Source organism: Hyperolius riggenbachi, chromosome 10 (genome assembly GCF_040937935.1).
Source record: "Hyperolius riggenbachi isolate aHypRig1 chromosome 10, aHypRig1.pri, whole genome shotgun sequence".
Taxonomy (NCBI): domain Eukaryota; kingdom Metazoa; phylum Chordata; class Amphibia; order Anura; family Hyperoliidae; genus Hyperolius; species Hyperolius riggenbachi.
This window is the reverse complement of record NC_090655.1, coordinates 236,577,648-236,601,904: the sequence shown is the minus strand read 5'-3', so window position 1 is coordinate 236,601,904 and position 24,257 is coordinate 236,577,648. Positions and strand designations below refer to the sequence as shown.

The following is a 24,257-nucleotide window of genomic DNA, read 5'->3' as shown; positions in this document are numbered from 1 at the left end:
TAGAGTTCTCTGTCTGCCTCCAGGTGTTCCTTGGTCGGTAGGTAAATTACAAACTAATGCCCGCTGGGCTGGATTCTTTTAAGGAATCTGCTTGGAAGGCAGGTTTAAGAGTCCTGCCTCTTGCTTCAGGCTGGCCCTTCCCTGGCATTTTGCAGGAAAATTCAGTAGCGAGTGTTTCGTTAGTCCATATTTCATGCATTGCTCATTGCATCAGAATCAGAATCAATTTATTTGGCCAAGTAAGTCTGCACTTACACTTGCATGTGCAATATGACAGCAGATTCATGCAGGGCTGTGGAGTCGGTCCAAAAATCCACCGACTCCGACGTTTAGGATTCCACCGACTCCGACTCCTCGACTCCGACTCCTCTAATTTGCATATTACAATTTTGTTGATTAATAGTATGTAACATGAAATTCGTCTCTTAACTGCCAACGCTTAGGAATTTTACAAGACAACTGAAGTGAGAAGGATATGTAGACTACTATATTTATTCCCTTTAGACTAAAACTAGTCCTTGGTAAGAGTACTTGTAAAAGGTACAAACCGGAACAAAGAACATATATCAGGCCCTAGGCAATGTAAGTGTGGGTACATGTAAGAATGATGTGCACCTCTGTGTTCAATGTGCACAGCATTCTTTCTCAGTGGATTCCCTGCAGCTCTGTGGGGAGTGCATATGTAGAGTATAGTACTACTGTGTAAGAAAGTAAACCTGAGACAGATGAAATTAAAGTTTTATACATACCTGGGGCTTCCTCCAGCCGCCTTCAGGATAATCAGTCCCTCATTGTCCTCCTCCACCACCTGGATCTTCTGCTATGAGTCCAGGTACTTGAGCCAGTCGGGCGTAGTGCGCATGCACACACTCCGCCGCCAGGAGCATACTACACCTGTGCAGCACTATTGCGCAGGTGCAGAATGTTCCTGGCTGTGGGAGCGGCATGCGGCCGGACAGCGCTGACTGGCTGAATTACCAGGACTCATAGCAGAAGATCCGGGTGGTGGAGGACAGCGAGGGACTGATTAGCCTGAAGGGGGCTGGAGGAAGCCCCAGGTATGTATAAAACTTTACTTTTCATCCGTCTCAGTTACCCTTTAATTTGTAGTCACCAAACCAAATTTTAACAACATATCAAATTATTTGATTTAATCAGCAAAGGGAGTGCATACATTTGCATAAATCAGCATCAATGCAGAATTATTTCCATCTCGTTGACCATCTCTATTAGTGACACAGCTACACATCAGGCTTTATTCTTACAGCATAGATGTTATTTAGTATATATAAGAGATTCCTGTGTACACATCATATATACAGTCACAATCAGATATGTATATCTGACCTTAAAAATACAGGGACTGCTTTATTGAAGCAGCACAAGTAACTAATTTTGATTGGTTTATTTCATTTTTGTGGACTAAGCACAGCTATTACTGTATATATACATTATTTTTAATGACTATTATCTGAGAAATAGAACATTTTATCATATTTTCTATTTTAATTACAGTTACAAATTCATTAGGAGTCGGAGTCGGTGCATTTTTTCCCGACTCCGACTCCAGGCACCCAAAATTGCCCGACTCCACGACTCCGACTCCACGACTCCACAGCCCTGGATTCATGACCCCCCAAAATTCAACATCATTTTAAGATCAAATTTGTTTTTTCTCGCCTGTCCCCTTAAATAAATGAAATCATGTGGTTTGTGCTTGTGATACGTAAACAAACATGATATACACAGGTCCAGCTTGAAGCCAGCAATTCACTGATATATTTTTTGGGTGATCAGTACAATTTAGCTTGCAAATGAACAAATGTGAAAATGCATGATATTAACCTCCTGAGCGTTACGGCGCTCAGGACAGTTTGCAGCTGAGAGTCCCCCAGTATAATTTTAAGAGATTGCACAACTGTAATAGCTTCAGCTAGCACTAGGCTAGCTAGTAGTGGTGGCCGGCATCCCCCCCCGATTACTTTTGATCCCTCCGACCGCCCACTAAATACAATCCCACACATTTTATTTGCCCATTTGTCCCGGTTATTGCAACATTTAAAATTTTTCCCTAGTACAATGTATAGAACCAATATTTTATTTGGAAATAAAGGTGCATTTTTTCAGTTGTGCGTCCATCGCTAATTACAAGCCCAAAATTTCAATTAAAAAAAGCAATATACCCTCTTGGCATACATATTTAAAAAAAAAGTTCAGTCCCTAAGGTAACTATTTATGTCTTTTTTTTATTGTATATATTTTTTTTTATACAATTTTTTTTTTTTGGGGGGGGGGGTAACTTTTGGGTAGTGTAGGAGGTAAGGGGTCAATTTTAAAAATGTATATGTAATTTTACTGTTTGGCCACATGATGTCTTTGCGCATAACTTTCCTGTGCGTAGTATTACTACGCAAACAGGAAGTAATGCATGGGCGTGTAAGTATTGGTTCTTGTGAATGACGGCGCCATCTCATTGACACAGGGATAAGGGGTTGGGGTCAATCACAAGGGGACTTAGATCAATGAATGGGAACTGTGTTCCCATTCATTGATCTCTCGCCTAACAATCGGCAGCGATAACGAGCGTGGGAGTGTGTGTGTGTGTGGGGGGGGGGGGGGGGGGTGAGCGAGAGTGCGCGGCGGGAAGGGCTGTAGTAGCTACGTCCCTGCAAGGAGAAGAGGGATTTTGCAGGGTCGTAGTTAGTCGTCCCATGGGAGGGGAATTTATTAAAGCCTATGAGCACACACTTAAAGAGAGTCTGAAGCCTAAAAAATTACCTGTTTTTGATAGCCAGACCTCTTCAGCATTCATGGCATCGCTGAAAAGCTGCATTCCCGCGGCAAAACGAGGCCTTAGTCACCCCGAAATCCCCAGGGCAAATTTCGGGGCTCCTTCCTGGAGGAGGAAGAGCTTTGTGCAGTAGCTTTGCCTCTACTCGCAGCAATCCCTGCGGATCTTCACCTCCTCCCGCCCCTCTCAGTCTTCTTTCACTGAGAGGGGCGGGAGGAGGCGGAGATTGATGCGACTGGAGGCAGAGCTACAGCGCAAAGCTCTGCCTTACCCTGGGCAGAAAAAAACACAACCTGTAAAGTCGGGGAATTTTGCCCTGGGATTTGGGGATTATTAGGGCTTGTTTTGCCGTGGGATATCGGCATTTCAGGTATGCCATGAATGCTGAAGAGGTCTGTCTATTAAAAACTGATAATTTTTAGGCTTCAGACTCTCTTTAAGGAAACTCTGCTGATTTGAAGCCAAGGTGACACACCCCTATGGACTGTATACCCCAACCCCCGATATCCTTACCTTAATCCCACAACCACCCACTCCCATGTTAATGTTTTGCTTTGACAATGCTAAATGTATTTGATCCTGCCAATAAAGCTTTTTGGATTTGGACTGGCTTTAGCCCTCCTGTGAAGCTGGTTTCCTTGCCTTCCTTTAATGTAGTCTTTTGGTTTGACACCCAGGCATTATCTGGGAGGTGCAAACCCTGTTTAGAGTTTTCTAGGACGCAAATGCCTTCTGGCATTCAAATGAAAGTCAATACACAGAACCCAGTCTGAATAAAATATAATGCCCTTTTTAACCAGTTCACCCCCAAGGGTTTTTACCCTAACAGACCAGAGCAATTTTCACCCGTCAGTGCTCCTCCCTTTTATTCCCTAATAACTTTATTACTACTTATCACAAGAAAATGATCTCGTTTTTTCCGCCACCAATTAGGCTTTCTGTGGGTAGTACATTTTGCTAAGAATTTTTTTATTCTAAATGTGTTTTAATGGAAAAAATACAAAAATAATTGGAAAAATTCATTATTTCTCAGTTTTCGGCCATTATAGTTTTAAAATTAAATGTTCTCCTGTGGATAAAAGCAACACATTTTATTTGCCCAGTTGTCCCGATTATTATACCTTTTAAAATTATGTCCCTATCACAATGTATGGTGACAATATATTATTTTGAAATATAGTTGTTATTTTTATGTTTTGGGGTTTTTTTTGTCCGGTCCATAATTACCAGCCCCTATGTAGTAAATTAAAAGTAATTTTCCCTAATAAAATATAGATAACAAAAATATCTGAGTCCAGGCCTAGGGCAACTATTTATTTTTTTTTAAGCTGATTTTTTTTTTTTTACAAGTGTTTATTTTTTTTTTTTGGGGGGGGGGGGGGGGGGGGAGGCTTTGGAAGTTTAAGTTTTTAATTTTATTAATATTGTGTATATATGTATGTGCCTGTATGTGTCGTTTTGCTTTTTGGCTACAAGATGGCGCTAGTGAACACACTCCCGTTACAGGCACGTCCATTCACTCCAGGCAGTGTGATTGGGTAGAGGACCGCTTAGTCCTCTTCCCCAATCACTTAATACGGGATCCCGACAGAAACGGTGACGGTAGCGGCGCGCACACGTGCAGAGCACCCCCCGGGAAACGCACGACGTAATAAAACATCACGTTGCCGTTACCAGGCTAAACCATGACGTTTTAATATGTTACATTGTCATTAACTGGTTAATATCGACTAGATTAAATCAAAAGTCAATAAACTCAACAAAACTCACGGTTACGATGTGACCGTGTGCATAATTGTGATCTTCCTGTGGAACGTTCTCGAAATAAAGAGGACTTGTACATCTCTCTGAAGGGATTCTGGATCCATCTGTAAGAAACACACACAATAACTGAATATATTAGTTACTATGAGTCATCTAAGCTGGGACTGACTGGAGAACATAACTGAACCAAAAACAGGTCTAGGTTTGTTAAAAATTCTTCTCTGTTGGGTGTTGGGTGGAAATTATGTTGAAGAAATATTATTTAGTATAGCTCACAATCTAGTCCCTATGCATATGTCTATGTATGTATTGTGTAGTGTATGTATCATAGTCTAGGGCCAATTAAGGGGAAAGCCAATGAACGTATACCATATTTTTCGGACTATAAGACGCTCCGGACTATAGGTTTAGAGGGCAAAAACCAGGGAAAAAAACCAAAAAACTAAACCAGTTGTGTCTATGGTCCAGGGGCGTCTTGTAGATGATTTTCCCCTAATTGTGTCCTCCTCCTGTCCCCTTGGTGTCCTCCTAATGCCCCTTTATGTCTCTTTGTATCATCCTGATGCCCCTCTTTGTGTAGTCCTGATGTCCAACTTTCTGTCCCCTTCATGTCCTCCTCGTGTCCCCTTCATGTCCTCCTCGTGTCCCCTTCATGTCCTCCTCGTGTCCCCTTCATGTCCTCCTCGTGTCCCCTTCATGTCCTCCTCGTGTCCCCTTTATCCTCCTGCATACATGTAATTAACGGCAGTGGCAGCCGCTGTCACTCACCTCATCGCTGGAGCCCGCGGTGATGAGCTTCTGGCCCCCTCCTGTCCTCGGTGTTGTCCTCCACGTGTGTCCGGTGTCCTGATGGATTCCCCCTCTGTGAATACAAGAAGCTGCGGCAGCCGCGGGCATCACTCGCCCCATCCTTGGAGCCCGCGCGGTCAGCCGATTCCCTCTAACACTCCTTCACTCTAGTGCCGGCACTTCCTGGTCGCGTCTGTATGCGTCATTACAGACGCGACCGGCACTAGAGTGAAGGAGTGTTAGAGGGAATCGGCTGACCGCGCGGGCTCCAAGGATGGGGCGAGTGATGCCCGCGGCTGCCGCAGCTTCTTGTATTCACAGAGGGGGAATCCATCAGGACACCGGACACACGTGGAGGACAACACCGAGGACAGGAGGGGGCCAGAAGCTCATCCCGCTGGCTCCAGCGATGAGGTGAATGACAGCGGCTGCCACTGCTGGAGTCCCCGACATTGCGGCAGGTCGACGGTTCATATCTGCGGGTGATCGTTAAGTTGGGGACTCCCTGCCTTTGGACTATAAGACGCAGGGACTTTTTCTCCCTACTTTTGGGGGAGAAAAAGTGCGTCTTATAGTCCGAAAAATACGGTATGTATGTTTTGGGGTGTGGGAGGAAACCAGAGTGCTTGGAGAACGCCCACACAGATACAGGGAGCACATAAAAATTCATGTGCACGCAGGTGGGCTTTAATTTTAAATAGTCCTTACCAGCACCGATATTTAGAGGCATATTCTCTTCCTTAGGTGTCACCATGAAGTCAGCCTCCTCTGTAGACTGCTGATCACTCCACACATACATCTCCAATTCTTCCTCTTTAATTGTCCCCATCATGTCACCTTCCTCCATAGACTGCTGATCACTCCTCACATATGTCTCCTCTTCTTCCTCTTTATTTGTCCCCATCATGTCTCCCTCCTCCACGGGCTGCTGATCACTCCACACATACATCTCCAATTCTTCCACTTTAATTGTCTCCATCATGTCACCCTCCTCCATAGGCTGCTGATCACTCCACACATACGTCTCCTCTTCTTCCTCTTTAATTTTAATTTTCAAGTCAAACAGGTCACCACTCTAAACCCACAAAACAATAATTACAAAAAAATGTTTTTTTAAAGAGTAGCTGACAGCTATACTATCTAAAAAAAACAAACACATATATAAGTAGATAAATACTTGCTCTATTTACATAACATATGTATTGCACTGTCCACTATTTGATTTCAGTGAGTTTTATATCGTAAATAAAGAGAAAACTGTTTCAGGCATTTGCCATTTTTGAATCTCTGTGTCTGAAGCCAATCCTGATGTCATTTCCTCCCTTTTCTGGGAGGAGGGCAGCCAATTCAAACACAGTCAGTCTTCAGAGAAAGTGCATTGTCATTGTGTGACTTTGCAGCTCCTCAGCATTAGTAATCTTGGCCAATGAGAGAGGAACAGGATTATGGGAGGGGAAAGCAGGAGGGAAAGAGGCTTCAGCCAATCAGGCCGCATTAGTTAAGTCTGAGGAGAAAGTAAAGAAGCAAGAAAAAAAAAAAAAAAAACCCAGCATGCCCTGCAACTTCCTTTGTGCGGCAATGTACCAAATAAGGGCCAGGTAAACCGGGGAATGCTCTTTTCTCAACTACAAAAGTAAAAGTGATTTTTAACTTTTGGATTGGCTGGTTAGCATCCTTATTACTTGTTTACCAGATAAAAATAAAAATAAATTATTTTTTATTTTATGCCTGACAGTTACACTTTAAACTCTGAAAAGTAATTTATTTCTACCGCACAGTAAAATATAATCTCATACAGTTACTCTTTGAATTGTAGACCCTCAGTTCCACCTACCTGATTATGGTGGGGGATAGTGTGATCTTTCTGTGGACAATCCTGGGAATAAAGAGGACCTGTACAGTTCTCTGGAGGGTTTGTGTTACTGAATCCATCTGTAAGAAACATCCACTGACTGAATACATTGTCTCTCGTATGTATTTAATAGATGATGGGGTAACTAGGTGGACCCTCCGTACTGCTCTCTCCTTTACAATAAATGAAAGTCTCCTCTTACCCGGTGATGTGACAGGCGGCTGATTCTCCGTCATGGTGTCCCTTAGTGGTCCTTCCATATACTGCCCCTCCTTCATCATATCTTACTCCTCCTCATCTTTCATTAAAAAAAATTCTGTCAGATCTCTGGAGTGAAAGGAAAAAAAAGTCATAAAAGTAACAGTGTATCAAAGAAAGTGTTCCATGAAAGGAGATCTCACACAAAGTTCCATGGCTTCTTCTTAGACTTATCAAATCAGGAACTGAAGAATGACATGACTAATGTCACTAAGCTGGTACCATGCCTAGGGCCACAGACAGACCTCACTGTACTTACTCCCAGGGCCGGTTCTAGGAAAAATGTGGCCTCCGGGCAAAATTGACCGAGGGGCCCCCCAACTGACCCACTCAGCCAAAAAGAGGCATTAAGGGCCCCCACTGTTTCAGCCAAAATTCCCCATCGGGAACCCCAAGCCGGCTACCTCCCCCCCACCGTGATGATCACCTCCTAATTTAGCTGTGCTCCTCAGAGCCCTTGCAGGGTCTTTGGTAGAACAATATCTCATCATTTAGTCTAGACTCTAGAGAAAAAGACGCCTATGAGGGGATCTACTTAACATGTATAAATACATCAGAGGGCAATATAATAGCTTGGCAGATGAGCTTTTTGTCCCTAGGCCTTCTCAAAGGACTAGAGGACATGATCTGCACATGGAGGAAAAACGTTTAGACATTTATTTAGAAAATGGTCCTTTACAGTAAGATTGATTAATATGTGGAATGTATGGCCACAGGAAGTATTCATGGCAAATTTTATACCTGCATTTAAAATGGGCTTAGATGCTTTTCTTACATTGAAAGACATCCATGGCTATAAGTACTAGGTAATGCCTAGTGGTGTTGATCCAGGGATTTTATCTGAATGCCATCTGGAGTCGGGAAGGAATTTTTTCCCTTTTGGGCCATGCCTTGTAAGGGTTTTTCGCCTTCCTCTGGATCAACGGGGATATGTGAGAGAGCAAGCTGGTGTTGTACTTTGTTTTTTGGTTGAACTCGATGGACGGATGTCTTTTTTCATCCCAAATAACTATGTGACTTCATTTCCTCACACGGGCGACTCTGCTCTGTGATCTGATGCACGTTACTAAGTAATAACTTGCCACAGGTCACAGAAAAGATGCAGCCAGCAGGGATGAAGATGAGATGCACTGAGCCACACACTGACAGAGGAGTGTGCCCGCCAGCACAGGTGAGACACTTCTCTACCAAAGACTCTGCAGGGGCCCTGGGGAGCACAGTTACGTTAGGATGGCACCTTGGAGCCCCTGCAGGCTCTAGGGCAACTGCCCCCTTTGCCTCTTTGGTAGTGCTGGCCCTGCTTACTCCTCCCCCACCCCTTGAGAGTTACATTAGCTTGATAGAGGGAGAAGCTAAAGACATGTGAATTAAGTATGAAAGAGTAACTGTCAGGCTGCAAAAGCTAATTTAAACCTCTGTTCTCCTGTGTTAAACAGTTTAGAAGGAAGCCAAAAAGGCAATACTGAAGTTAAAAATCTCTCTTACTGTGATGTGTGCTGAACAGTAGTGTTGGCCCGAACCGTTCGCCTGGCGAACCTTTCTGGGCCTCTTACTACTTCCGGGTCGCAATGACCCGGAGTAGTACGCCTGCGCTGCCCGGCGGAGCGCGTCCTAGATCGCGCTCCCGTTGCCGGGCACTTTCTGCGCATGTGAGTGACGTCATGAGTGACGTCACGCTCATGCGCAGAGAGTGCCCGGCAACGGGAGCGCGATCTAGGACGCGCTCCGCCGGGCAGCGCAGGCGTACTACTCCGGGTCATTGCGACCCGAAAGTAGTAAGAGGCCCAGAGTAGCAGAGCGGTTCGCCGGCGAACGGTTCGGAAACCGTTCGCTACATCTCTACTGAACAGCAAAGCTGTTATTCCCAAGCTCTGTAAGGAGGCCGGCAGGACGCATAACAGATACTGCAAAGCATTCTGGGGCTGCTTCTCCCCAGTGCACTACCTTGGGTCATCCCCTTCATTTCCCTATCACGCCCTAAGGCTGCTTTCACTGAGAAGTTACAGGCTCATGTTACAGCAGCTTCTCACAGCACTGAAAAATCACAGGGCACATGTTCCATTAGAGTATACTGCATGAGTCCGCTATTGTTCCTAGCCACATGGCTAATTAATATTCACTGCACAGTAGTGTTGTCCATTAGGATCTTTTTTGTGAGTGGAATCATCAGGAAGCAGGGAGGATATGACATCACTATTGGCTTCATAGGAGACAGACAAACATGGAACCTGCCATGAGCTGTCAAGAGCATCATTCTCTGCAAATCCTATATAAAAATTCTGTGAAATCCAAACGTGGACAGTGAAATGCATATGTAATGTAAGTACAGCCAATATTTAGTTACTGATATATGTGGTTTTTTTTCTCTGAGACCTTATACCTAACAGCGCCTCTTTAAGTTCATGGAGCTCAGTGGGGGTCACATGACCACAGCTGCATAAAATATAAAACATTTTATAAATACTGTATCCCACTGTTGACAACACTACTGGAGGAACAGCATGGCATAGGGTATAATAACATTTCTGACTGAGCTTGGGCTTTTTAGTTATGCAACCTTTACATTTCAGTCTGCAGTCAGCTGTGAATGTATTTCCACAACTACTAAGCACAAACTGCACCTCTTTTCAAGCCGGAGATCCTCTGTTTCAGCACAAGCTGCCCAGATATTTTCCTCTTCCTGTATGAGTAAGCAACGTCACAAAACAGGAACAATAGTTATTCTTCACATATGAACTAACTTAGTAGCTGGAAGAACCTTGGACACTGCCAAAAAGGCAGTAACCCCCACCCCCAGTGAACTCTGACCATTGAGGCCTAATATATGTCTGTTATTATGCCTTGCTGAATAACTACTTAAAGGATACCCGAGGTGACGTGTGACATGATGAGATAGACACGTGTATGTACAGTGCCTAGCACGCAAATTACTGTGCTGTGTTCCTTTTTTTCTTTCTCTGCCTGAAAAAGTTAAACATCAGGTATGTAAGTGGCAGTTCCTGTCTGGGTCAGGACTCGGTTAGACTACAGTGTAACCCTCAATGAAAAGGAATTTCAGTCATAAAACACTTTCCTAGCAGAAAATGGCTATCTCAGAGCAGGAAAGAGATGAAAATGGTCAATTGTTCATAGATTGTAGCTCTGGTATACTTCAATAATTGTGTCATTGATCAGAAACAATGAAACAGTAAAAACTTAAAAAGTAGATTTAAATATAAAGTACAACTGTGGGATGTCTAAAAAAAATAATTTCTAGGAGAAGGAATTTGCGATAATTCAGGTTGGAGTGAGCTTGAGATGTCTCCCAGAGCAACACTGCTGAATATATGCAAATTAAGCATTGTACCCTTAGAAGCTAAACACACCTCCAGAACCGCTGGAATGCAATGATGTGTCAGCTTGTTAATTTGTACAGAGCCATAATAATCCAACATGCATACAGACTGTTTCGGATTGTTTGATCCTCATCAGTGCATGACATGGATTAATTTGGCTCTATGGAGTAGGGCTTGTGAATCCGAGAGGCACAGACTAACCAGCAAGCTCGTGGTGACCCAGAACTCATTGGAGTGTGTAAGGGACTACAATGGTCCTAAAAGCCCCCTTACTAAGATGTTAAGAAAAACAAAAGTTTGCTTTCCTAAAACAGAAAGAATTTGCGATAATTCAGGTTGGAGTGAGCTTGAGATGTCTCCCAGAGCAACACTGCTGAATATATGCAAATTAACCATGCACTGATGAGGATCAAACAATCCGAAACAGTCTGTATGCATGTTGGATTATTATGGCTCTGTACAAATTAACAAGCTGACACATCATTGCATTCCAGCGGTTCCGGAGGTGTGTTTAGCTTCTAGGGGTACAATGGATAATTTGCATATATTCAGCAGTGTTGCTCTGGGAGACATCTCAAGCTCACTCCAACCTGAATTATCGCAAATTCTTTCTGTTTAAGGAAAGCAAACTTTTGTTTTTCTTAACATCTTAGTAAGGGGGCTTTTAGGACCATTTTAGGACCATTGTAGTCCCTTACACACTCCAATGAGTTCTGGGTCACCACGAGCTTGCTGGTTAGTCTGTGCTTCTAGGAGAAGGAGGATAAATGCGCTAAATGCGCTTCTGCCAGAGTGAGGGTGCCGCCCCCCAGCCTTCCCTCACTCAATCCGTGGCCAGCGGAAGTGACGCGTAACGTGACGCGTACGCGTCTGACGTCACATCCGGGACGGCGCTAACCGCCGCCATTACACAGGGAACTTTGAATAGGCGGCAATGGCGGCGATCCTCCTTCTGGACAGACGACTGCAACCCAGGTACCTCTGCCCCTCCAGGTTGTAGCCAAAGCCGGGATCTCACCACCCACGGCCTCCACCACCATACAGGCAAACCCTAACCTAATACATGGGCGCCCCAGGCATACCACAGTATAAAATAAAGAACTAAGCAGGTGAAACGTCCAGGTGAAATGGGAAACAAACAAAAAACTGAATGTACAGGGAAGGGGAGGTCCTTTATAGGGCAGTGCCTTAAACTTTTAACTCTTGCAGGTGTTTCCGTTTGGGGAGGGAGCAGACAATGTCTCATCCTTAGCCATCCTGGAGGACGATGGGAGAAAGATGAAATAGTTTATCTCATCAGTTTATTTTCACCTCGGGCGTCCTTTAACCCCCCTGGTGGTATAACTCCCGCGGCTGCGCGGCCGCTGGAGGGTTTTTTTCACTTTTTTTTTCTTAGCATGTAGCTAGCCTAGCGCTAGCTACATGCTTCCCCCCTCCCTGCGGCGTCCCCCCGTATGCCCCGATCGCCGCCGGCGCCGCTCGGCCATAAGGAAATCCCGTTCTGAACGGGATTTCCTTGAGGGCTTCCCCCGTCGCCATGGCCTGTATCTGCGGCAGGTAGCAGCGCATCAGCGGCGGCGATCAGACCAAACACGCAGCTAGCAAAGTGCTAGCTGCGTGTTTGAAAAAAAAATTATGTAAATCGGCCCAGCAGGGCCTGAGCGGCACCCTCCGGCGGCTTACCCCGTGTCACACACGGGGTTACCGCTAAGGAGGTTAAGGACCACAGGCTAGTGACCAGGCCACTTTTTTACAATTCTGCTCTCTGCAGCTTTATCAGCTTTCTGATAGTGACATCTGATTGCTGCGGCGATTTATTTTATTAATTTTAATGTTCTTTAATTTTGAATAAAAATTTCTGTCTTTTTTTTTTTGTCCCTCCCCCCTGAGATCCAGTCAACATGATCATGGTGACTGGATCTCGGGGGGAGGGACAAATAAAAAAAAGACATAAATTTGCACGCAATCTGATCCCTCTCATAGGCTGATGCTTATGAGAGGCTCATAGGCATCAGCCTATGAGAGGGATCAGATTGCGTGCAACTCCTGGAGACAGCTGAGTGACAGGGCTGTCCCCAGTACAGTGCTGCGCTAGATTGCAACGTTGTACAAAAGAAAAAAAAAACTTTTTTTAACAGCCTGCAGCCGCGATCTTGACACGGCTGTCCCCCTGGGGGACAAGAGAACGATCGGCTCTAATAGGCTGAAGCCTATGACAACCGATCGCAGGATTGGCTGGCTGCAGGGAGGGAGGGGAATAAGAAAAAAAAATACATTTTAAAAACAGATAAATAAATATTTATTTAAAAAAACAAACAAACACCTGGGGGCGATCAGACCCCACCAACAGAGAGCTCTGTTGGTGCGGTGAAAGGGGCGGGGGGGAATCACTTGTGTGCTGTGTTGTGCGGCTCTGCAGCTTAGCCTTAAAGCTGCAGTGGCCATTTTAGTTAAAATTGGCCTGGTCTTTAGGGGGGTTTACCACTGTGGTCCTCAAGTGGTTAAGCAACGCCTCCCCATTTGAATCCCCCACCACGGGAGGCTTTGGGAGCCCGAGTGCACACGAAGACAAGCGGCTTCATACTGCGCATGCGTGAGTGTGTGCGAGAGTGCGCTAGCACGGGCGCAGTACGGAGCCGCCCATCTTTGGGAGCACTCGGGGTCCAGAAAGGTCTTCTGAAATCTCCTTCGGCGGCAGAAAGCAGTATTTGACCAATTGGTTGAATACTGCTACCGGGGGAGCCAGTGCTGGAACCGGGAGAGAAGCGGGAAGGCTCTATAGCACCCAGAGCCTTCCCTCTCCATACATAACTATCTGGCAGATTTTTTTTTCACTTCCCATAAGTCTAAGAACCTAGCAGTTCAAGAGGGCACTGTCCACCCAATCAGGGCCGGGCCGAGGCATAGGCTGGAGAGGCTCCAGCCTCAGGGCGCAGTGTAGGAGGGGGCGCACAATTCATTCAGCTGTCATTCCTAATTGTGTATGAAGCAGAAAGAAATAAGAAAAGGGGATACATGGCAGTGACTGCAGGCCAGAGAACCAGATATTAAGGTGTTGGGGAGGTTGTGGGCCCTGTGGCCCTTTTAGTCTAATAGCAATCAGTGTGTGACAGCTGGGGTGGGAGGGATGGAGGAGCGCACTTTGGTGTCTCAGCCTTGGGTGCTGGAGGACCTTGTCCCTGCTCTGCACCCAATCACATTAATAGGATTTTGTACTTTTATGCTGGCTCACCTCAACCATACTAGCAGCACCAACAAGAGATATGAAGTATTACATTCTAAACATGGGGGGGGGGGGGGGGGGGGGGGGGGGGGGGGAAGAGATGAAGCTTCCTACTGGGTTCATTTTCAGCGAGAATGTAGCAGCCTTAGTGTAGGAGGTTCTCCCATGAAATTCACAAGCAATATATACATACAGTATATGAGATGTGGGATAAGGCTTGTAGCAATGAGAAAAATACTGCATATTTCTAGAAATACTAAAAAATCTTATTACCTCCTTTGCGGCCAGTCCCAGCAATCCCTTCCCTCTACTTCCTCTCACGTTCCTCTTTTCTGTGCGTTCTAACGCTTCCTTCCTCAGAGTTCCATTCAGCGTGTTAGACTGCCATCTTGTGGAGAATATGCTAGCTGCAGCCTTGATTCATTTTGAAGTGCTTTGTGATTAATTAGCGCTTTCTGAGCGCTTTTTAAAAATGTCTTTCTTTTTAAAAATCGCGTAAGCGAAAAATCACGGCGATATTTACCGCGATTTTAATGAAAGTGAATGGGAGACATTTTTTTAAACCGCTAATCACTCACAAAGTGCTCAGAAAAGCGCTTATTATGATTATTTTTATTATTATTTATTGTATTTATAAAGCACCAACATATTACGCAGCGCTAGACATTAATTTAGGTTAGCGCTTAGGGCCCATTCACACTTATAAGCGCAAAACACCAGCGATTTTTGCCGGCATTTTGCGGGAGTGATTGAGTGATTTTCCCACGATTTCACGTGGAAAAATCACTGGGCAGTGCAGCGATTTCTCCGCGATCGTGTTTAGCGCTTCTATAGCACTGAAACGCGACCGCCGGGAATCGCCTGAAAATGGGGCAGGCTACGCGTTTGCATTTTGCGGTTTTGGGCGATTTGCGGCAATTACCGTAAATCGCCCAAGTAATAACGGGCCCGTAGGGTTTAATTGCACTAGCGCTTTTAAAAGCGATAGTGTTTGAGCATTTTGCTGAAATCGCTGACAAAATGCTCAAGTGTGAATGGGCCCTTATAGTGTGGATCCGGCCTTTTAGGGCTTGTTCACATCTAACATCAAAATCGTTAAAGGCAGCCAGCGATTTTTGATTTTTTTGTGCGTTTTTTTCTTCTCCTCCTGGCGCTTACCTGCACGCTTCGATTTTGTGTAAAGTGCTTTTCAAAGCGCTTTTGCAGAGTGATTTGTCAAAGGAAGTGAACTTTTTAACCCAGAAAAAAATAAATACAATGTATTTATTCTTAAAAGCGCTGGTGAAATCGCTATACCAAGCACTTTTTCAAATGCTTTGCGGTCTCCCTATACCTTCCATTGAGCAAAAACGCTCAGAAAATGGTACAGGCAGCGCTTTGATGATCGGATCGGAAACTAACCGCTCATGCTCAGATGTGAACACTCTCATAGCGAATCATTGCAAAAGTGCTTTTAGGGCGATTTTGAAAGTCACCGGCACTTAAAAAGGGGCAAGAACACCCTAGGTGTGAACAAGTGTGTCTATCTGCTGCTCTTATCTCCGGTATGTGTATCTCCTGTAAATCTGTTAATATTCTAATCCTGTTCTTACCTCTGCTGAGTTTGTTGGTCACCTCCTGTATTTTCTTTAAGTCTAATAATTTCCTGTACTTCTTCCAAGCACACAAATGTATGTTTTATGGTACCTTTTCATATCACCCCATTATTTTCTTCTCCTGCGCTTGTCTTTACATTTTTTTAGTGTGCTGTTCATTTTCTATACCTATCCTTACCTCCTCTGACTGTATTATTCATGTCCTGTATCCATTCTTACTTCCTTTGAATGTGGTGTTCACCTGCGTGTTCACCTGAGTGTGGTGTTCACCTGCTGTTTGTTTATTTTCTTTGCCAGTTCTTTCCTTTACTCCTATTCTACGAGTGTGTTGTTCATCTCCTCCACACGTGCTTACTTCCTCTGAATGTGTTCACCTCCTTTACCTGTTCTTATCTCCTTTAAGGCCTGGAACCAACTAGCAGCGCTTTTCTAAGCGCTTGTGATTTGAAAAGCTCTTGCTAATGCAATGCTATGGGTGTGATCGGACTTGAGGCATGTGATTTTTTAAAAATCCCCAATAGCCAGGGCTCATTTCCACTATCGCGAATTCGCATGCGTTTTTCGCATGCAAATTCGCATAGCAATACAAGTGAATGGGACTGTTTCCACTTGTCAGGATTCCTTTGCGTTTTTCTGTGCAGAAAAAATTCGCATGGCAGAGCCATCAGAATTCGCATACTGCATACCGCTATGCGAATCGCATACAATGTATTTAATAGGAAATTCGCATGAGGTTTGGGTATGCGAATTTTCATGCGAATTTTCATGCGAGTTCGCATAGAAACAATGGAAAAGCACACCAGCAGTGCCATGGTTAAATTCGCATACATCGTCATCCATGCGAATTCGCGTGCGAATTTGCATGAAAATTCGCATGGACCCGCATGCGAATTTCGCATCCGCATGCGAATTTTTACTGCGGCGATTCGCACCGCACAAGTGGAAATGTAGCCTTACATTAGCAAGAGCTTTTCAAATCACGAGTGCTTAGAGAAGCGCTGCCAGTGGGTCCCAGGCCTTTGTATTGCTCATCTCCTGTATCGTTACCTCATTTGTGTTCATCTCCTGCACCTGATCTTATCTCCTCTGAGTGTGCCGCTTATCTCTTCCTGTTCTTACCTCTTCTGAGCATGTTGTCCATCTCCTGATCATGTTCCTCCCTCCTGTTGGTGTGTTCACTTCCTGTACCTGTTCTTACATTATCAGTGTGTTGTTCACCTCCTGTGCTTATCACCTCTGAGGCCTTCTTCACATTAGAGGCGTTATTTGTAAAATTTTAAACGCGGTCAATTTTCAAAATCACCCTGAAAGCGCTTGTGCAATGATTCTCTATGAGAGAGTTCATGCTTGAGCCATTTTTGAGGCTATTTGCCTCAATGGAAGGTATAGGAAAAATGCAAACCGCACAGGCGATTCCGTGAGCGTTTAAAAAAAATGCATTGTATTTATTTTTTCCAGATCAAAAGACAGACGGACGGACGGACACGCGAGCTGAACGCAATTTGAAAAAGGCCTAAGTGTGTTGTTCATCTCCTGCCCTCTTTCTTACTCCCTCTGCGTTCATCTCCTGCACCAGTTTACTGCTTGTGTGTTATTTATCTGCTGCACCTGTTCTTACCTCCTCTGAGTGTGTTGTCTTTCTCCTTCTGTTCTTACCTCCTGAATATGTTGTTTACCTCCTGTACCTGTTCTTACATTATCAGTGTGTGTTGTTCTAAAGTAGTGTTCATCTACTGAACCCTTTCTTACCTCCTTTGAGTGTATTGTTCATCATTCTCCTGCACCTGGTTTTACCTCCTCCCAGTGGGCTTGATTCACTAAGACAAATAGCATGCCTTATCAAAGTTAGCATGCCTTATCAGAGTAGCATAGCAAGCGTTACAAATCCGCAGGGGCTCAGGGCAGGAGGAGTGGAGCTCTCATCATTGCCAATTAGCAGGCATAAGTTCGCTATGCTACTCTGATGCCTGACTGGTGGTGATGCTGTGTCCTTTTTGACAGTGATTCTGGGCTAGTTGGCTGGTGGTGATGCTGGGCTGGCTGGCCTGGATAGTTTAGGTAGTGACAGGTGCCCCCAGTTAAGGTAGCGCCAGGAGTCCCCCAGTTTAGGTAGCGCCAGGAGTCCCCCAGTTTAGGTAGTGCCAGGAATCCCCCAGTTTAGGTAGTGACAGGAGCCTCTCAGTTCAGGTAGTGACAGGAGCCCCCCAGCTCATTTAGTGACAGGAGCCCCCCAGTGTATGTAGTGACAGGGACCCCCCCAGTGTATATAGTGACAGGAGCCCCCAGTTTAGGTAGAGACAGGAGCCCCCCAGTTTAGTTAGTGACAGGCGCCCCCCAGTTTAGGTAGTGAGTGACAGGGACCCCCAGATTAGGTAGTGAGTGACAGGGACCCCCAGGTTAGGTAGTGAGTGACTAGCACCCCAAAGGTTAGGTAGTGAGTGACAGGCACCCCAAAGGTTAGGTAGTGAATGACAGGGACGCCCAGGTTAGGTAGTGAGAAACAGGGACCCCCAGGTTAGGTAGTGAGTTGCAGGCGCCCCCCAGGTTAGGTAGTGAATGACAGGGACCCCCAGGTTAGGTAGTGAGTGACCGGGACCCCCAGGTTAGGTAGTGACAGGGACCCCAGGTTAGGTAGTGATTGACAGGTGCCCCCCCAGGTTAGGTAGTGAGTGACAGGGATCCCCAGGTTAGGTAGTGAGTGACAGTGACCCCCAGGTTAGGTAGTGAGTGACAGGCTCCCCCCAGGTTAGGTAGTGACAGGGACCCGGCCGCAGGTTAGGTAGTGAATGAAAGGCGCCCCACAGGTTAGGTAGTGAGTGACAAGCGCCCCCCCCCCCCCCCCGGTTAGGTAGTGACAGGCGCCCCCCAGGTTAGGTAGTGACAGGGACCCGCAGTTAGGTAGTGAGTGACAGGCTCCCCCCTCACCTGACAGGCAGCAGCAGCGTCAGACCTCGATCAACGGGCGACCCGACCAGTTAGAGCGGGCGCCGGGTGCACCACACTGTATATGCGGAAGTCATGTCACTTCCGCATATCAGTGTGGTGTCCGCTAGGTCCTTGAGCTCGTACTAGTGGTCGCCCGCTGATCGAGGTCTGACGCTGCTGGCTGTGACAGCGGGCGGCCAGGGGAGGGGGGGGGACAGCGGGGCACCTCAGGACATGTTAGGGGCACGGGCCCCGGTAAAATAGGGCTAGCGACGCCCCTGCTGGAAACAATATTAGACTCAAATCTCTGCTGCTCTTTTATTTTTTTAGCTGTACTACACATACAAATCATTATATCATAAGTTTATTTTCACTTCAGATTCCCTTTAATAATCCTAACATTTCTCCTGTTGGACTCAAAGCGCTCAAGAGCTGCAGCCACTAAGGTCACATTCAAGGGGCTACCCTGCAGTGTTAGTAAGTCTTTCCCAAGGACTTCTTACTGAATGGGTACTGACCCTACCCAGGATTCGAATCCTGGTCTCCCATGTCAAAGGCAGAGCCCTTAACCAGTACACTATGCAGCCACACTACCCATTCTTATTGTTCATATCCTGTAGTTGTTGCAACCTGCTCTGATTGTGGTCATTTCTACCTCCTGTACCTGCTTTTATCTTCCGTGAGTTTACAATTAACTTCTCCTGAGTAGGGCCAGCCACTCTACATATGCAGCCATCATGAAGGGAGAAGTGGAAAGTTGATATGGTGGACAAGGCCAAACACATGCTTCACTGGGCTCTGCTTTGGTCCCATGACAGCAGCCAGGGCCACAAAATATTTTAGAATGCATGCTTTCTCACCTCATATAAGCCAGCATTTGTGTTTGGTTGGGGAAGAAAAAAAATGGCAAAAACTTTTTTTCATGATGTTTTCTGTAGGACATTATTCAGCTTCTGTGAACCTCTCCTTTTTATTGAGCTCTATGCCTTAGTTGAGGAAAATTCACACAGATGTGTCACAAGATGGAATGAGATATTTCTCATCTGAGACACAGACAGCAGTGCAGCAGTAAGGCCCGGTTCACACTGGCGGAAAAAAACGGTCCGTTTGCGGATCCTAATGGAACAGTTCCTAACAGAATAGAACGGATCCAATATTAACCTATGGATCCATTCACATTGGTCTGTTAGAAATGATCTGTTTCGCACGATCTGCTGAACAGACAAATTTGGTGCTGAAACAATTTTTCTGGACCACTGAGCCCAGCGGAACGGAAACAGAAGCTGAAGCCCTGCGGCATAGTGAAAACGGAATGTTTCTTCACACTAGTGAAGAAACATTGTTCTAGCCACAATGGGGATGGGGGCCTGGGGGGGATGTGGGGAAACAGAACGGAAGCAGCTGAACGGCAAACAGATCCGATCGACTGGTAATCAGATCCGTTCACCACTTAATTGCCAGTATGAACCGCGCCTTAGAGGCTCGGATCCTTCCCTCACAGTTGGGTAAAGGAAATGTGCTGCAAATTATTTCAAATTGATGCAAAATTCCGACTGGTGCATTTTCAAGCTGCACACATTTGATTAACAATTTGAATAATCTCAGAATGAGGTGCATCTCATTGACCATCCATATCCACAGCAGCTAAAGCGGACCAGCAGGAAAGGCGTTCGTTGGGCTCTATGGGGTTGATTCACTATAACAGTGTGCCTTATCAGAGTTACAATGCCTTATCAGAGTAGCATAGCTAGCGCTACAAACTTGTGCCTGCTAATTGGCAATGACGAGAGCTCCACTCGTCCTGCCCTGAGCCCCTGCGGGTCCAATCACTTTAAAGGACATTCTCCCTGCACTTTGATTGGCCCAATAGGCTGCCTGTCACTTGACAGCAAACTTGACAGGCAGCTTACTGGGCCAAAGTGCGGGGAAAATGTCCTTTAAAGTGATTGGACTTGCAGGGGCTCAGGGCAGGACAAGTGGAGCTCTCGTCATTGCCAATTAGCACGCATAAGTTCATAGCGCTCGCTATGCTACTCTGATAAGGCACGCTAGCTCTGATCAGGCATGTTAACTCCGATAAGGCACACTATTTGTTATAGTGAATCAACTCCTAAAGGGGCCTATACACTGGTTGATTTCAGCCATCGATCGATCGATTCATTCTGAAATCTGTTCCTAGTGTGTGGCACACATCATATAGATTCCTGTCAGATTCGACTTGACAGGCATCTGACAGAAATCTATCTGATGGTCGAATCTGCTGCAAATCTATAAGTATATGGTCACCTTAAGTTTGCAAAAGAATCCAGCAGCATCATCATCTGGTCTTCAGCAGGTCTATTTTCTTCCGAATCCAGGATGGGTCGTCAAGTCAGGCGGAGTTATTACAATTTCATTTTTTAAAGAGCTATAAATTTGAATCAGTGCTGCACAAGTATTTTTTTTTAATTATTGTTATTAAAGCAGATCCTTCTAGTTGGGTTTGCAGCAATCTGTGAATTTCCTGTAAGCTCAAACTGAACTTCTTGGCCCCAGCCTCTCCCTCTTTCTGCATGAGTACATAGGAAGGAAGGGTATCTTGACAACCTATAGGAAAAACAGATACAGAGACAATGGGAGCCCAGATAGCATAGTATGTTACTGGTAAAAGAGTAGAAATAATAGACAAAAGAGACTACTCACAGAGGTAGGTTGCACAATGGGGCAACCAACCACTCGAAGCATGGAGACAAACTTGACTCAACTTGGGGTGTCCAAACTGGACTGGGTGTGGTCACTCTCCTTGGTAGAAAAGACTGACTGGCTCTCATGAGGTGTGAGCCACGTGAGGCCAGAGAAGAACCCCTCCAACCTTGGCAGGGTGGGGGGTACAAAAGCACGATAGGGAGAAAGAAGCACCCAGATGCGAATAAAACTGAGTTATAAACAATAATAAAAATGAAAAGGGTGAGGTGGCTTTAACTCAACAACAGCAGTTTCATAAGACAAACACAAATGTATTTAGCACAAGCAACGCATTTCATGGATCACAGCCCACTTCCTCAGACCAATAAAAGTGCCAAACGGAAACAGCCAGTAACATAAGGTGCCTCTCTCCTAATGGTGACTAATGTTACTGGCTGTTCCTTGTTTGGCACTTTTATTGGCCTGAGGAAGAGGCTGTAACCTGTGAAACGTGCATTGCCTGAGCTAAATAAATTTGTTTTTGTCTTAGACTGCTGTCGTAGAGGTAAGCCACCTCACTTTTTTATTCACATCTGGGCGCCTATTTATCCCTATTGTGTTCTGCATGAGTAACTCTCCTGCAGAGAGTACCCTAGTTACTGAATTCTGACTCCAGTGCCAGCTTAAAGCAATCCAGAAGTAAAAAAGTTGGAAACTTACGTCAGTAGCTGGAAGCTTCTAGATAGTCCGTAGGCTTTTTGGATCCTGGTAGTGCTCACGATTCCAGCACAGGGTCCCTTGTCATCTTCCCAGCCGTGGACACGCACATCTGGATGAAGCATGCTTGAGTAAAGCCACACATGCCCAGTAGAATAAATCTGACCATGCACAGCTTTATTATTTTTGTCTCCACGCAGGAGTGCACTGTTGTACTGAGCATGTGTGAACATTACTTGTGCATGCCCAGTGTGCATGTGCTCAATCTCGGCCAGAAGAAATCTATTTATAGACTCGCAGATAGTCAAATAGAGTTCCCTGTATTGGAGTGGTGAGCTGTAGTAGGATCTGGGAAGCCTCAGAACATCTACAGACTTCCATCTACTGAGGTATCTAACTTTTTTCACATCAGGATTGCATTACAGGAAATCTTAAGTGACGGAAAGAAGATCATTTTAACATGCCTGGGGCTTCTTGCAGTTCCCTGTAGTCCCTTCAGGTCCCTCTCTGTCATCCTGGGCCCCTCAGCTGTGCCACTGTCACCCCATGTGCTGCCTGGCCACACACACCTTTTGATCGTGTTCATATAGATAGGTGCGTTCTGCACATGAGCAGTTTGTAAACCTTGCAACCGCATATGCCCAAAATGCTCCCGAACTGAGTTGCAGATTTTAATGGGGCTGACACCAGCGCAATAAAGTGGACCGGGAGAACAGGGAGAGACCTGAGGACTACAGGGGGCTGGAAGAAGCCCCAGGTAAGTTAAACTGAACATCTCTCCATCACTTAACCACCCGAGCGTTACGGACGACTTCAGCTCGTCCAGTAACGCCGCGGTGGATTGCTCAAGCCCCGGTAGGCAGATTTGCATAATTTTTTTTTATACACGCAGCTAGCACTTTGCTAGCTTTGTGTCTTACCCAATCACCGCCGATCCGCCGCTACCTGCCGCGAAAGAGGCCCCCCCTGCAGACCCCTTGCGCAGCCTGGCCAATCACTGCCAGGCTGCGCTATGGGGTGGATCGGGACCTCCTGTGACGTCACGATGTCTACGACGTCATTCGGTTCGTCGGCATGGCGACGGGGGAAGCACTGCTGGAAATCCTGTTCCATGGAATCAAAACGCCCAGGAGGTTAAAGAAACACTGAAGTCTCTGAAAATGCAGCTTTTTATTGCAAAAACCTGTTGAACATTATTGCCCGAACTAAAACGCTGCATAACCACGGCTGAACCCTATCTAAATCCCCCCCCAAATTCCCCTCGCAAAATCCACGAAAGTCGTGGATTCTGCTGCCCCAGGAGGCAGAGCTTTCAGCTGCAGCTCTGCCTCCATGCGCGTCAATCCACACATATCTCCGCCTCTCCCCCGCCCCTCTCAGTGAAGGAAGACTGAGAGGGGCGGGCGGAGGCGGCGATCCGCGCTGATAGACGCGTGTAGAGGCAGAGCTGCAGCTGAAAACTCTGCCTCTCATGGATGTGCTCCCCGCAGTGTGCCCCAGAGAGTTTGGGGTGATTTAGTTAGATTTCAGGCGCAGGGATGCGGCGTTTTAGTTAGGGCAATAATGTTGAACAGGTTTTTGCAATAAAAAGCTGAATTTTCAGAGACTTCAGAGTCTCTTTAAGATTTCCTTTAAAGGGAACCAGTGCAATGTCAGGTATTGGAGAGGCACACCTTACCGTGAGTGGTTGGGTGCTTAGCCTAGATGCAAAAGTGACATCCGTCCATATAGGTAACCCAAGTACGGCTAGCACACCAACGTAAATATTCCAGGAAATGTATTCCTTATTGCATGCACAACATGACAATTGTTTCGGGGGCCACGGAGGGTCCCCTTCATCAGATACAGTGCAGACATATGCATTTACATTGGTGTGCTAGCCGTACTTGGATTACCTTAAAGGGAACCTGAAGTGAGAGTGTTGTGGTGGCAGCCATATTTATTTCCTTTTAAAACATTACCAGTTGCCTGGCAGTCCTTCTAATCCCGTGTCTCTACTACTTTTAGCCATAGACCCTGACAGAGCCGGGACAAGGTCCTCCAGCACCCAAGGCTGTAACACCAAAGTGCGCCCATCCATCCCTCCCACCCCAGCCGTCACACACTGATTGCTATTACACTAAGAGGCGCCCCAGGGACCGAACCCCAGCCTCCACATCACTCTCACCTCAGGTTCACTTTAAGGCACGTGTCGAACTCCAGGCCTGGATGGCCAGATCCATGCCGATGTTTAGGATGGACTGAGAAAGAGAGGAATGTGTTCTACCTGATGGACCCACACCTTTCCTGATTCAGAACATAAATTAATTTGAGCTGTGTCAAAAATGTGTGAGGACCTCGGCCC

The 24,257-nt window shown here is 45.9% G+C and overlaps 1 protein-coding gene across 2 annotated transcripts in view; it reads right to left on the bottom strand.

The window, feature by feature from the left end:
* Window positions 1-14,345, bottom strand: part of LOC137536451 (uncharacterized) — a 38,090-nt gene extending 23,745 nt beyond the window's left edge. For both annotated transcript variants that reach the window (XM_068258654.1, XM_068258655.1), the window contains exons 1-5: window positions 14,286-14,345; window positions 7,399-7,523; window positions 7,179-7,276; window positions 6,053-6,419; window positions 4,562-4,659 (exon numbers count right to left, since the gene is read on the bottom strand). In XM_068258654.1, coding sequence (XP_068114755.1) covers window positions 4,562-4,659; window positions 6,053-6,419; window positions 7,179-7,276; window positions 7,399-7,477 — 642 coding nt within the window. In that variant the 5' untranslated portion in view covers window positions 7,478-7,523; window positions 14,286-14,345. The remainder of the gene's footprint in view (window positions 1-4,561; window positions 4,660-6,052; window positions 6,420-7,178; window positions 7,277-7,398; window positions 7,524-14,285) is intronic.
* Window positions 14,346-24,257: the final 9,912 nt, after the last annotated feature.